The 14,549-nt window shown below is 33.3% G+C and overlaps 1 protein-coding gene across 2 annotated transcripts; it reads left to right on the forward strand.

Annotated features, from left to right (window-relative positions):
* The first annotated feature begins 7,789 nt into the window (after positions 1-7,789).
* On the forward strand, positions 7,790-12,691 carry LOC143592541 (filament-like plant protein 7). 2 transcript variants are annotated; one of them, XM_077072440.1, is made up of 6 exons: positions 7,790-7,878; positions 8,369-8,482; positions 10,190-10,331; positions 10,416-11,658; positions 11,758-11,818; positions 12,094-12,691. In XM_077072440.1, the coding sequence occupies exons 2-6, from the start codon at positions 8,399-8,401 to the stop codon at positions 12,508-12,510; spliced, it is 1,947 nt and encodes a 648-aa protein (XP_076928555.1). In that variant the 5' UTR covers positions 7,790-7,878; positions 8,369-8,398; the 3' UTR covers positions 12,511-12,691. The 2 variants fall into 2 exon arrangements, with proteins under 2 accessions (XP_076928555.1, XP_076928554.1); XM_077072439.1 differs by lacking the exon at positions 7,790-7,878 and having other exon boundaries at positions 8,331-8,482; positions 12,094-12,690.
* Positions 12,692-14,549: the final 1,858 nt, after the last annotated feature.

The following is a 14,549-nucleotide window of genomic DNA, read 5'->3' on the forward strand; positions in this document are numbered from 1 at the left end:
ATAACAAGATTATTATTTAATAAAGTATGTTATTTAAAAAAATCCTTTTTTTTCCTATAAAAAACACACTTTATCTTTATGCATATTTTACTTCTAAATCATCATACATCACCTCGTAAAAATTGAGGTTGCAACCAATCAGTTCAAAACACATCATTCTACCACATGATATCTACCGAGTATATGCTATTGTGGGGTTAGCCCACTAGTAGAAACAATTGTTGTAAGGGGAGGTCCATGATCAAAGTTAGACAATATTATAAGGGTAGTTTAGGATTGCCGGTATAAACTAGAGTAAAAGTAACGTTTACCGTTATAAAAAAAATCACCGAGTATATTAATTTTAAATATTAACCGACTAAATTTGTGGTATTTGTTGGGAAAAAGGAATGCAAACAAGTTTGTTTGAATAGAAATAATAGATAGATACTCATGCTCCATGATGGTAATTGACAGATAGCTGCCCTGGTTGTCTCCTCTCTTTTTGTCACCACTACCAACTGTATATTTCCTTATTTTGTGATTAGTTTTATATAAAACTACTAGTTTGAGATCTGTTTATTACACGAGTAGTTTTTAAAAATAAAATGTTTAATAAATAATCGATATATAAGAAACAATAAAACTATTAAATACTATTAATAAACAATCGTTATACAATAATCTTTAAAACAGTTTTAAAGTAAAAGATTGTTATAAATATTAAATTAACAATTTTTTTTAGTAAATAAATTATATATAACAAGTCAAAACGATTACAATAAAGTGGCAGGCAAACGGACAACAAGCTGCATCGCAACCTAAACGGGCAACAACAAATTTTGAAGTATACATTCTAAGAATGGTAAATATTATTTTACTATTATAAATTTGTTAAAAATTGTGAGGTTTTAATATAGAAGTGACAAGTGACAAAACTTGTAACGTTTTATTAGAGTATATGGATATAAATTATTAAAACAAGTTTTACGTGAAAAAAGCTCATTAATATAATTTAGAAAAATTCCGATAATGTTCATTGCAAGGAAAAAGTTTCGAGTTTTATCCTCATTCTACACTATATTCCTAAAATGTCCATCACAATCTCAGACCAACTAGATTGTTAGAGTCAACGAGTTTTTTCTACAAAATTGGTCGGAACGAGTATATTAGGAGTTGTAAATTTGTCGGGATGAGTATTTTAACATACAAAATGTAAGGGGTGAGTTTTTTGAAGAACAATTTTATCAGGGCGAGTAAATTTTCAAAGAGTTTGTTTGAATATTATACTATGATAATTCATTTTCTTTTATAACTTTTAAAATATATAGTTTAATAAATTTTGAATATACCGTTGAAACGTGCTTTTCATTTCTACGTCCTGACATAAATGTTAATCATAACCAAGTGGGCCATATTTATATCGAAGTTTTTTTTGCCCGATTGGTTTTAATAAAATTTATGTCGGGATGTAGATAAAAAAATTACGTCTCAAGGGTATATCGGAATTTTATAGAACTTTATATTTATAAAAGAAAAACTAATTGTGAGTAAAAATAACTATAATAATATAATTTTTAAAAAACAAACCTTTTAATAATTTACACGGCCGGCAAAACTGTTCTTTAAAAAAACTCGCCCTCTTGCATTTTGTTTTATAGAATACTCGTCTTCACAAATTTTCAACCCCTAATACTCGTCCTGTCTAAATTAGTGCCACGCGTATGGCTGTGAATTGCCCAAAAATTACTCGTCAGATTTGTTCTTCTACTCGGTCTGACCATCTAGAAAATGACATTTGGTGTATTAAGTGAGATTGAGAGACAAGCTTAAATCTCTTTCATTCTAGTAGTTATTCTGAGAATTTTCTCATATAATTTTGGTGCATTGAAGTTTCTAAATTTTTACAACAATACATTGAAAGAAGTCATCGATTTTATTCTTGTATTTTTGAAAGACGACTTTCTTATTTATATTTAGGCAATCGTATTATTTAATTTGAAGAGCCCCGTTAACCTACTCTAGCTAGACTACGTCGTCTTAACTGGACCCATGCTGAGTTCAGAGTTTGGTTTAGGCGTTCCCCCTGAAAACCATATGGGCGTCTGCCACTTGATAGTCGTTGTGCCGCCACAAGAGCAGAACTCTCTGGCGTAACACACGGTGGGTCGAAAACCCGAGTGGGCTTGGGATCCGAACTGATAACTCGCAAGGTCTAGCTCAAATCCTTAATTGTCAATATCCACCCAAAGTAACACAATTAGAGATCGAATTTGGGTCTTCACTAGAGAATTTGCTCCATACCACCAAGCAACAAGTGGGGGATCAATTCTACTTTTGCAATATTAAAATCTTTAAATTTTATTATAAAAACAAATCTATCTATCTATCTATCTAAATGCATATCATAAAAAATCCTATGTGCCACTTTTTTGTTGCTTCCCATGCCTCTCAAGCCAATAGATTACTTGATTTGTGATTTGAGGCTTCTCATAAGTTTAACTTGAATTTGTGGGTATGGGTCTTACTAAACCCAAATTGTCCTTAAATGGGTTATAAATCTCATTTTTTGTGAAACCCTTTCATAATCAAACAATCGCTTTCGTGAGTCGTGGTCTCACCAAACCTGGATGGCCCTTAAACGGGTTATAACATCTCATTCGTTTGTGAAATAACCCCTTAATCGTTAAACAATAATTTTCGCGAGTCATGGTTCTCGCCAAACCCGGATAGCCTTTAAACAGGCTGTAACTTCTCATTTATTTGTGAAACCCTTTCATCATTAAACCCTAATGTAATTTCTCTCCTCTGCATATTCTCTGTCGCCGGTCTATCCTCTTCATCATCGATTAACTTCCGATTCCCACCCACCATCGTCAACCTTCCCTTTCATGCATCAACTACTATCGTCACCTACATCAACGACCTTTTTTTATAAGACAAATATTTATGTTCATGTTTGTTCGTTTTAAAAAATCAACATGTTCATTCTTTAAAAACCTAAAAAAATATACACATCTCAATTGAAAGAGCCCAAACATTAAAAAAAATATAATGAAAGTAATATATATGTAAATTAAAACAAAACAACATTAAAACATAAAACAAATCATTACAAAATATAAAGTAACAAAAAGATTAAATACAAAAACCTAAATAAACCTTCGTAACACGGGGCTCAAACTAGTAAACTAGTGTGATACCCGGTTGCGTCCAGCAGGTTGGTAAAACTCGGGCGATGATAAACCCAAACTTGTCAGTCCTTGGCGTTGAGGCGGTAAGTCGACACATATTCAGTCGGTTTCAGTTAAGTGCTATGCAGTCGATAACGCCGATATATCACCGATATATCACTGATATATCAGTTATCGGTCCTTGAAGATATATAAATCAGAATATCGGTACCGATAGTATCAACGATATTGACCGATATTGGACTAATATTTGACTGATATATCACTGATATTCCCGATATCAATGTTTTAAGTCTTAATTATTAACTTTTAGTGTTCAATGTTATTGTTTTAAGTATTAATCAATTCTTACTTGCTACGATTGTTATTGTTTTGCAATTTGTAAAAGGTTAATTTGTTAATGGTAGGAGACTATACTGAATTATTTGTGTTAAATTGCTATATATATGAAGTTTATATGATATTAAAATTAACGATATACCACCGATATCTCACTGCGATAACTGATATCTCATATATCCGTCCTTGAACGATATCCGATATTTTTCCGCATTAACTACTTAGGTTAAGTGTGTATAATACCGGAACTAAAAACCAAAAATAAAACAAAAACTTATAAAATTTGAGTTGGATCAATTGAGTGGCGTCAGTCGGTAATACTCGGGCATTGGGAAGATCTGAGCATTGCCGATCCTGGAAGTTGAGGCGGTGAGTCTAAGCAAATTCGGCTGATTTCCGTCACATTGGTTATAGCATTGAAATTAAAACAAAATGCAGCGAGTCTACGCGAATTCATTTGGTTTTCATTATCTTTGTCATGATATCAGAACTAAAAAAAAAAATCCAAGGATAAATACGGTGCCGCCAAGTGGCCCGATCAGCACTTAGCAACACCAAAGTTCCTAATTATTATATATAATAATACTTATTAAATTCTTTAAACATGTTTAAAAATCATGAAAACAAATTTTACAATAATGGCTTGTTTTCTCATTATAACTTAAGGTGATATTCAGTATCTTACAAAAAGAAAAGATAAAAATATAATCTTATATAATAAAAAAAAGTTACATAATAGTTAATATATACCCGTCAATGTGAGATTAGCTTATTTGATGAAACTTTTGTCTTTTAATAATCCAGACAAAGGCCGTAAATATAGAAGTGTCGGGGATTTACTCAAGTTGTTCAAATTTGATTAATTTAAGAGATAAATTTAACAAATATAGGAGTGCCCAACATTTTTACAAGTACATGTGCTTCGGACAAGTTTATATCAAAATTATGAAGAAGTGAAGAACATTTAGTTTTCATAATGATTAAACTTCTTCAACGTGTACGTGTATGTATCACACTGACAAATGTTGATTTGTGAGGGTCTTGACTAATCAATGCACTTAAGTTGAACATGCCATTCACTATGCAACTGATAATAAGATCTGGAGCAGGTAAATTTGGGTTGCCAATGATATTACCCTCATCCTTCTTGGCTTGAAGAAAGTTTGACCTCAAAGTTGGAACAACATATTAAGTATAGTAATAATTTTGGAGGTGGTAGACACTCCAATAGAGTAAGGACTAAAAGTGTAAGTATAAATTTAGAGCTTAAGAATTCTCGAATAAGGCATTTGGTAAGAACCCGTCAATATGGTTTTCGATATCACCGGTTTCTTGATGATTAGTTCGGAGTGATGGATCCTAGAGTTAAGTCTATTTTGTGTTGTGTATCTCGCATTTGGGGTATCCGTGGGGTATTTCTTATGGGAAAAAAAAAATACCACCATGTATGTAGGATTCAAGCATCAGTTTTGTCAATTGGTGTGGTGGAGCTGACAAATTTGTCGTATATCTAACCAAATTAAAATAATTTCTTTGAATGAATCAAACTCATGTAAATTCGATTTAACGAGGGTGCTATGGTTTGGAGGGCCTGTTAGTTGTATTTGTAGGTGATATAAACATTAAAATTATTTACTTCTGGTTTTGGATGTGGGATGCTTGTATTTGGTTGTCGCTGTAGTTGAGAGAAACTCCGCTTAAGATAATAGAATGGAATGAATTTTTGTTTTAAGATTTCTTAATTTTTTCCATGTATTGCCTTTGCATTTAATTACCTAGTTGTTGTCTCTTATAACATGTATTAGCCCATCATGCCGTATTGCAGTAGAACCTGCATTCAACCATATATTCTTAGTTTGTGAGCCACAATCTTGTCCTTGTTATCTTGTGTTTGTAATTGAACACTAGTTCAATAGTTCTCACCCACTCCTCAATTCGTAAATATGCATCAACCCTAACATCATACTCAGGAATACCAACTTTGATCTCATTCATTCCACTAACTCCATTACATTAGAAACGTTTTCACTACTATCGAACCACATGCGATAACTGTCGAAGTTGATTTTTCATTCGTTGTTCCTTCTCTCATTTTTTCTCAGTCAACAGTTGCAACTAATGTTGGCAAGTCTTCTCTCATAAACTTTAACGATTATTGTTTCTCACTCTTCTCTCCTAATTTTTTTTAAAAAAATATAAACAAATCAATTTGATTCGTTCGTTGAGAATATAAGATACACATGTTGGGATAATGAGATGAGTATAAGTGATCATAGTCCCATACCCAATTGTATAACAATGCTCCATACATGACCTAGTATCCGTCGGTATTGGGGATATATGAGGATAACAGGTATGCCCATTAGTTTGTTAAAAATTCACATTTAGATTTTCAAGTATATTTTTTTTCTTGCCATTCTAATTATTGTATAATTTATGTTTATAATAACTAAAATATATTAAACACGATAGATAACACACATAACATAACAATATCAATATGATCATATTGATATTTGAAATATTTAAAATATATAGATTTCGCAATGATATAAGTTCCAGACGCTAAGTTCATACCTCATAGCATACAAAATGCGTATTATATCATCATATACACATGTTCCAAAAGAAAATTAAGTTTTCACATAAGTAAGCTACTAGAATGAAACATTAATGGAAAATTATCAATGAAAAATAAAAAAAATATATATTTAAAAAAATTATACAATATAATATATATTAAAGGAATACTTGCTGCTATAGTGATTTTAACGAGGTCCAATCAAAGCAACAAAGTTTCTTTTTTTTAATATTTTAAAATATGTTTTAGTATTTAATATTTAAAAGCAACAAAAGTAACAATTATGAAAGTTGGTGTGGTGGGAATGTAGTTTGTAGCAATTGGTGGGTCATGAGTTTGAACCTTTGCTCATAACCTATTTTTTTTTCCAGTTCAATTTTGAGTTTTTTTTTAAATAGAAATAGATTCTTATATTTATAGATTTCTTACTAAATCAAGTAATGGAAAAGGTGGTGTGATGATAAAGTTATTATAACGTACTATGTTTTATGTGCATTTGAATCGTGTGACCGGCGCAATTGTTGCAAGTAGCTACACGTAGCACCATAAATGGAAGGAACTTTTGTAAATTAATAAATTGCACGCACTGCCTATCTAAACAGAGAAATAACTACAACGAAGGTACACCGAAGTAACCGCCCGCCTAGCTAAACGAAGAAACAACTACAACGAAGGTACACAAGCGCAACGCGCCGGGATAACACCTAGTTAAGTATGTGATTCATGTAAATCAACAATGTTGTAAAAATCCCGACAAGGCGCTGATTAATCCCCGATTAATCGCTAATTAATTTTGGGCTAACTGGCCAATTAATCGGTCAATGGTTAAATCCGGCCAAAATCAGGATTAATCAGACTTAAACGGCTTTTTTCGATGAGGTTTTGGCATGAATGGGCGGGTTTTGGCGGGATTCAGGCCAAAATCAGCGGCTTCCGGCAAGATTCCAGCAAAAATCAGCGGTTTCTGGCTAGATTCTGGTCCAAATGTGTTTATGTATGTAGAAAACTGAAAATTAAAAATAAAAATGCGTATATATGAAACTGAAAATTATACATTAAAGTCCGATTCGATTAATCATGATTAATCGTTAGTTCCCACCCCACCATTCGACTAGCGATTTTTACAACACTGTAAATTGATATGCAGTTTCAAGTAATCGAGCTAGGCATTACCTAATCTTATACCCGTCTTATATACGTAGAATTTTTTAAAAATAATCTCATACCTGCTTTCAAACCCAAATACTCGTCCCAAATGTGTTTCAGATGTTTCTGTAATTTTTTTTCTTATAATAATGTATTGTTTGGTGATAATACTATTCACCCTTGTACAACATTTTTGTTGATTCATATCGTAAAGCCAAGTTACCAACCAAACCACAGGCCTGAGTCTCTGCTTGTACTGTGCACCATGACTTTTATATGCCACCCTTTTTCTTTTTCTCACACTCATATTTTCCCACTCACCACGCCACTATTCTCATCAAACCCATTTATCTGTCGGTGCCCATTTTCATCCCATAATAATAATAATTACTTCTTTTTATTTATTTCTCGGCTGCACTCAACCTGTTTGATGAAATGCCTCAACCAACCTTCACTTTTATCATTGCTGCTGCATTTGCTTCTTAAGTTTCTGGGTCTCTTAAATCACTTCATTTCTACCAAAGTTTCTTCATAATTTCATCACTTTCCGTGATGCAGCCAACCTGTTTGATGAAATGCCTCAACCAAGCTTATAACTTTGATCACTGCTGTATATGCTTCTGAGCTGAGTTTAGTCAGGTAAGCTTTTGTGGGTTTTGATTTATGTTCTTTTTCAGTCATGAGTTTGTAAGATAATTAACTACTTGTTATTAATTTTAACAGTTTTGAACAATTTGGAGAGTTATCTGTTTTCATGAGTGCTTCAAAGTCTTCTACAAATCTAAAACTTTTAAACAAATTCTGTGTGCCTTTGCTTTCATGGGTGCTTTGGTTTTATTACATTAAATGATTAATCTTTAAATGGCAATAAGTAAAGAGAAAAGAAGGTGTAAGAGGTGTAAATGTGAAATCGAGTGATGTTATGTTGAAACATATGGAATTTATTGTATAAATAAATGTATAAGCATGCAGTGGGGACAAAAAAATAAGATTTCTTTTTCTTTTACATTCTTTATATATTTTTCTACTTGGCTTTAAGTTAGAATCCCACCTTTTCTTTTGTAAATTACCAATGCATCTTTTACATTTTATATTTGCCTTCAATTTTGTGTTTATTTGATGTGTGTAGGCTTGATTATTGTGACCAGATCACAAAATCATGGACCAAAAAACATGGCTTTGGAAGAAAAAATTTGCACAAAAGTCAATTGATGGAAACAGTGAATCTGAAAATGAAGCAGAGGTATTCTACTAGCTTATTTACTTCATTTAGTTTAGTAGTGATGTTTGGTTATTTAATACAAGAGCAAACATGAACAAAACATTTTGTTCATTTAGTTAAATGAACGAGACATGTGACAAACAAACACGAACACATGTCTCGATCGTTCATTTATGACCGTTAATGTTCATTTTTGTTGTTTGTTTAAGTGCGTTCGTTTATGTGTCTTTATATATTCACTTAAGTTTGTTGGGCTCATTACAATATAGTTCTATGAAATTAAAATTTCGCTAATTACAATGTAGTGTAGTTTAATTAACCTTTTTAGGCCTAACAAATTGTTTGTTGGTATATACTTCTAATTGGTGCTAGCTCAATTATGCCCGTTCATCTCTGTTTGTTTGTTTGTTTATACTGTTAACGAACACACATAAACGAACACGAACACGCTCATTTTCTTAATGACGAGCATGAACAAGAAAACCCCTTTCGTTTAAAGGGATTAACAGAAACTTTTATACAAAATCATAAATTAGAGAATCGTGCGAGTAGAGGTGACATGTGGATAGATGGATGGTCCATAACTTGGGACCACGTGGCAGTGATGCGGTGGTGAGTGGGCGGAAGAGGGAGGTGTGAGGCGGTTGGTGGTTGGGTGGGCCCGGCGATGGCATGGGGCCCGGAGGAGGATGAATAAGTGTGTCGTTCCTCTTTTGGGAAGGAATTATTATATATCTATTTTGCAGTTAAAAAGTAAATGTATACCAGCTTCTTTTATTGTTTCTCAGTTATTTTGTACATTTGATTAAAAATATTAATAAACTAAATCTTAATAAACGTAAAATACTGCCAAAATGGTAAAAGAGATAAATGCACCATGTAATGGAATAATAACACAATTATATTGCATAGTGTGTTACACCTTTTTAAAAACTGTCATTTTTTTTATATACAAGTATAACATTATTATACCCATGTTTAAAAGAATAAATACTCTATTTTATGATATAACAAAATGATGAGTTATAATGTTATATAATAGCTATTTGAGTTTAAAGAAATTGGTGGAGTTATTGTTTAATGAAAAAAGTCAACACAAGAGCCAAATTCTCCTTTTTACCCCTCCTAGCTATTATTAATGTTCAATTAATTACCAATTTGCCACCATGTTAATCTTAACCATTAAATTGATTTCATCAAAGGTCCGGATTGCTTCTTACACTTCTCATGCGAAAATCAATTTGTACCTGTCCTTCCTTTGTGTATATATATTACTAACTTAGAACCCGTGTGCTACACGGGGTGGAAAATATCAATACACAAAATTTTTAAATCTTTATGTACATCTTACAGGTGGAAAAATGCATTACATAAACTAAAATTTTATAAAAAGAAATATAAAATATGTACAATAAGGGTTTAAATCTTGATTCCCATTTAAAAAGTTTCTTAATTTTTTTTCAAAGTTTCTTAAATAAGGGGTAATTTAAAATAAACGCGCATTGTTAGTATAATTAGCATTATCTTTAAAAATAAATCATTATTAAAATAAGAAACGCGTATAACAGAGAGCCGAAAAAAAATTGTGAGAGTGGATATGGAGGTGACACGTGGCATGAGAGATCCTTTATTATATATATATATATATATTGAAAATTGAAGCATGATAGGTTAAAAAAAAGTCATTTAACTTATTAATACACTAAACATGTTCCATCTATACAACAGAGGCTTCAGTATGACAAAGAAGCAGCTTTAGAGAGAACTGTGAAAAACCTCCATGAAAAGGTAGCTTCTCTTCTCTGTGAATGCAATGCCAAAGATAATCTCATAGCCCAACATGCAAAAACCGCACAACAAGCCGTTGCAGGTAACCATCAATCCTCCAAAATCCAATATTCCAATTCTATTTCAAACATCTTATTGTTCATTTTCCTTCTTATTACTATTCAAGACCGTGAGAAGACTGCTGCGCAAATGGCCTTGCAAAACCAAGAACTAGAAGAAGCCGTGTTACAGAAAGCTGAGGCTAATGAAAGATTAGTTAACTTAAACACCGCGTTAAAGGATTATCGACAGCAAATAACTTGTTTAAAAGATGAACAAGATCAAAAGGTGAGTGAAGCTGTGGATAATATCAAAAGGGCGCATAAGAAATTGGAAGAAAAATTTATAGAAACGAGTAAAAAGCTTGCGACTTTAACGGTTGAGAATGCTCAACTTTCAAATGCTCTTTTAATGAAAGAAGAGCTCATTGAAGATGTAAGTCACCAAATGTCACAAGCAACAGTGGGATTCAGTGAGTTGATTTCAAGACTCGATTCTGTTGAAAAGGAAAATGATATATTGAAATATGAATATCGGGTTCTTGAAAGGGAACTTGAGATAAGGACCCGGTGTGCTGACGTGGCGAACATACAGAATCAAGAAAGTTTGAAACGGGTGGTGAAGTTGGAGGCCGAGTGTCAGAAGCTTCGGTTGTTGGTGAAGAAACAGGTAACGGGGTCTAACGATAAAAGAACAGTTTTCATGATGAATCGGTTATGTGAAGTGGAAGAAGAAAACAAGATTTTAAAAGAAAATTTGCGTAAAAAAGAAGATGAAATTCGTGTTTTGGAAGCAGAATATGCTCATAGTAGTGTGAGTCGGCGCACAATGGTCGGAGACTCAGATATGAGTTTGATGGATGATTTTGTTGAGATGGAGAGATTAGCAATTGTTTCTTCAGATGCAAGTAATCTTGATTCTGTAGGCAAGGAATTAGTTCCTGTTACACAAGGCGACATCATCAATCCATCCAATGATTGGTTACAAAGCGTTCTAAACGTGATCTTGGAGCAAACCCGTGTTTCAGAAAAAGGTTTTGATGAAATCTTGGAGGAAGTTAAAACAGGTTTGAAATGCCACTATGATTCAGATCATGTTAGTGGTTATATTACTTGGAAATCTCCTGAGAGTGAAACAAGCCTAAAAACTGAACTGGAAGACCTAAAAAAGTCAAAGTCAATGATTGAGGACCAACTGGAGAACCAGAAGTTGGTCAATGAGGAACTTGACCATAAACTTTCAGTTGCTACAGTTCAAATTAATGAAGCAAATCAGAATATTTCAGCTCTCAAAGTGGAATTAGAAGACAGAAGTCATTGCTGTGAAGAACTAGAAGCAACATGCCTTGATCTACAACTCCAACTAGCAAGGTCAAAGTCAATGCTGTATTTGGCTTTCTGATTTTAAAATTTTAAACATTTTTTGTATTATTGAAATCTGGACTAATTTTCTGAAGATGTAATGTGCAGTGTGGCTGATAAAGATGTGGCAAATGTAGATGTTGTGCAAGAGTCAAAGCTGGTCCCGACTGTAAGTAAAGTGGGCGCATTGACCTGAAATTCCTTTTGGTCTTTTATTATATTATGTATATAGTTAATGCGGTAAATATAACTAACTATATCATGACGACAATAATATAATTTTTAGAGTAGAGCAATTTAGGAGGTTGTCTGCATTTAAAATACAATATACGCAGCTAGCAATCCGTTTGACCTGTTTCCTTATATATGTTGATTTCTTTTATTTTACCCGTTTGACTGATTACATAAAATATCAAGAGATTTCAAATTATGAAAATTTTGCAGGGATGGGAAATAACCGCAGCGTCTGCAAAACTGGCGGAGTGTCAAGAGACTATATTCAGCATCGGCCGCCAGTTAAAAGCACTAACACCACCACCACTGCCAGAGTCAACAGAGTTGACTTCTAATAATAATAAGTCAAGTCAATGTTCATCCTTACGTGACCGTCTCATGGCAGAGGACGGTGCTGACATGGATGATCTACTAAACTCCCCGAAGACCAAGGAGACAATAACTGCCACTGAGACGAAAGTACCACTACCGGTTGTTCGTGTCGGGAGCTGCAAGTCGCGCGTGGGACCCGGGGCTTTGGTTATTGTGCCGAGTAAGAAACGGGGTAAAGGAACCGAGTTGTTGAGGAAGCTTCTGTTTAGGAAGAAAAGTGGAAGTAATAAGAAGGTGCTCACTATTGGTGCATAAAAGATGTAATGGTTTTGTGTAATGGTGTTTGGTTGTTTGTGTTTAGTGAGCCTAATGACTTGTGTTTGTGGGCTTGGTTATGCTTAGTTTTCTAATAAAGAAGTTCATAAGGTAGTATAGCATTTAAATTTTAGAGTCATTTAGCGGTAACTAATAATGATTACTATAAAAAGCCTTTGGTTTGATCAAATATGCACACACCCATGGCCTGTTCTATGCAGTATTCCATTCCTAGCAGAACCTTTCTCTCAATTCTTATAATTACAATAAAATCATTACATTTTACTCTCTACTAACTTTAACTTTAGTTAAATAATATTTTTATACCTTTATCATTAATTTTCTCTCATCTCCACTTACAACCACTTTCAACAAATATAAAAATATTATAGAGTATGAATAATGGATTTTCAAATTTAATCTTGAACAATAACATTTTTCTCTCCTCAACTCAAAACCATTTCGTAGAATATATGGAATTCGCTCACATAAATACAGAGGACCTGTTATGAATGCTGTTAGATGGCTTTCATTAGGCTTGAGCATATATAAAAGTTATAGTTGAAAAATCTTGACTATGCGTCAATTAAACGTTGATTAATCACCCAGTTGATCCTGATTAATTCTCATTAATCCCTGATTAATCTAGAGTGCCCACCGCACTATCTGACTGGAAACTAGTGATTACAACACTGAGAAAAATGAGAGGCCCAATAAACAAAATTGATTTGATACACATTTATTCTAACATTTGTTTTCACCAACTAGCAAGATTGTGTTTTGGAAGGGTTGTAGAAACAATAATCACTAAAACAAGTATTCCATGAAATTTATTTAGGCATTTTGATAATGTTGGTTTGGTCTTTTCTCCTGTTTTTGTTTGTTGGTATTTTTCCCGTTAATTCTAGCTTCTTGCTAACTTTTTATTTGATATTACGGATTTGTAAACAGAATTTAGACTAATAAAGAAATATATATATTCTAAATTTGTAAACTAATATTAAAATAAAAAAAAATACCTACCAGACTGAAAATATTACAACCAAAGGCCCATGAAATGTTTATAACAATTAGGCTAGAAAATACATTAAAATTTAGCTATGAAATAATAAAAATAAAAAACCCAGGTTTTAGTTTATAGAACAGAAGAACCATGAAATAGTTTATAACAATCATGCTACCTGCAAAAAAGCCAACCTTCATCTTTCTTCTTCTTGAAGTTTGATTTTCTTTTTACTATTAAACTAAAGAAATGAATGAAAGTGGGGTGAACACAGACCAAATGCACAAGATCTAAGACCCAACAACCTCGAACATTCCTTTTCTGCCGCAATTCGTCTCGCGCTAGGCTGTTCGCGCCTTTGTTCACGAGGTGGTGTTGTGGTGTTCACTACAAGCAAGGGGCTTGCGCCCTGGTTAGCGGACCACAACATTTAGTCTTACTCCATTTCATGCTATGCATGCATGTTAATATGTCATAGAATTTTAGTATGTATGCTAATATTCCCTCCAGCCAGATGGAGGGAAGCATTTAACTCTCAAGGATTGAATCGATATCAAGAACACGAGCAAAATAACGAACACACAATACAAAGTAAAATTCACTTTTATTATACTAGAGAAATATAACTTAAAAGCCCTAATACAATAACTCTAATAGATTAAACCCTACTTGGTTATAATCTATATATAGAGAAACCCCAACTTGCCAAGCAAGAAAACTAATTAACCCTAATTATCACATAACGGACCTTCTCCCCTTCTTAGATAATCGGGCTGCCCCTCACCGGGCTCACTCAGGAATTACTTTGGGCCTTCATTCACCCCCTAATTTCTGAGTAATGATTAGGAAGGCCTTTAACTCCAAGCAGTTCGCGCATCTCCTTGAACTTGATTCGTGCGAGAGCTTTCGTGAGCATGTCGGCCTTTTGAGCTTTTGCATGAACATAAGGCAACCATGTGTTGTTTTTGCATACAACATGCAATGGGTGAAGACCCGTAATAGAAACATAACCCGTGGTACTTTTTCGATCCTCTTC

The sequence above is a fragment of the Bidens hawaiensis genome, unplaced genomic scaffold (assembly GCF_021521415.1).
Source record: "Bidens hawaiensis isolate Kalapana, Puna unplaced genomic scaffold, B.hawaiensis_p1.1 tig00041035_1, whole genome shotgun sequence".
NCBI classification, from domain to species: domain Eukaryota; kingdom Viridiplantae; phylum Streptophyta; class Magnoliopsida; order Asterales; family Asteraceae; genus Bidens; species Bidens hawaiensis.

Excerpts from the sequence above, each read along its gene's own strand:
- LOC143592541 (XM_077072440.1), top strand. The coding sequence starts at position 8,399 with ATGGACCAAAAAACATGGCTTTGGAAGAAAAAATTTGCACAAAAGTCA. Across the intron at positions 8,483-10,189 it reads AATCTGAAAATGAAGCAGAG|AGGCTTCAGTATGACAAAGA; the intron begins GTATTCTACTAG and ends TCTATACAACAG. Across the intron at positions 10,332-10,415 it reads CGCACAACAAGCCGTTGCAG|ACCGTGAGAAGACTGCTGCG; the intron begins GTAACCATCAAT and ends TTACTATTCAAG.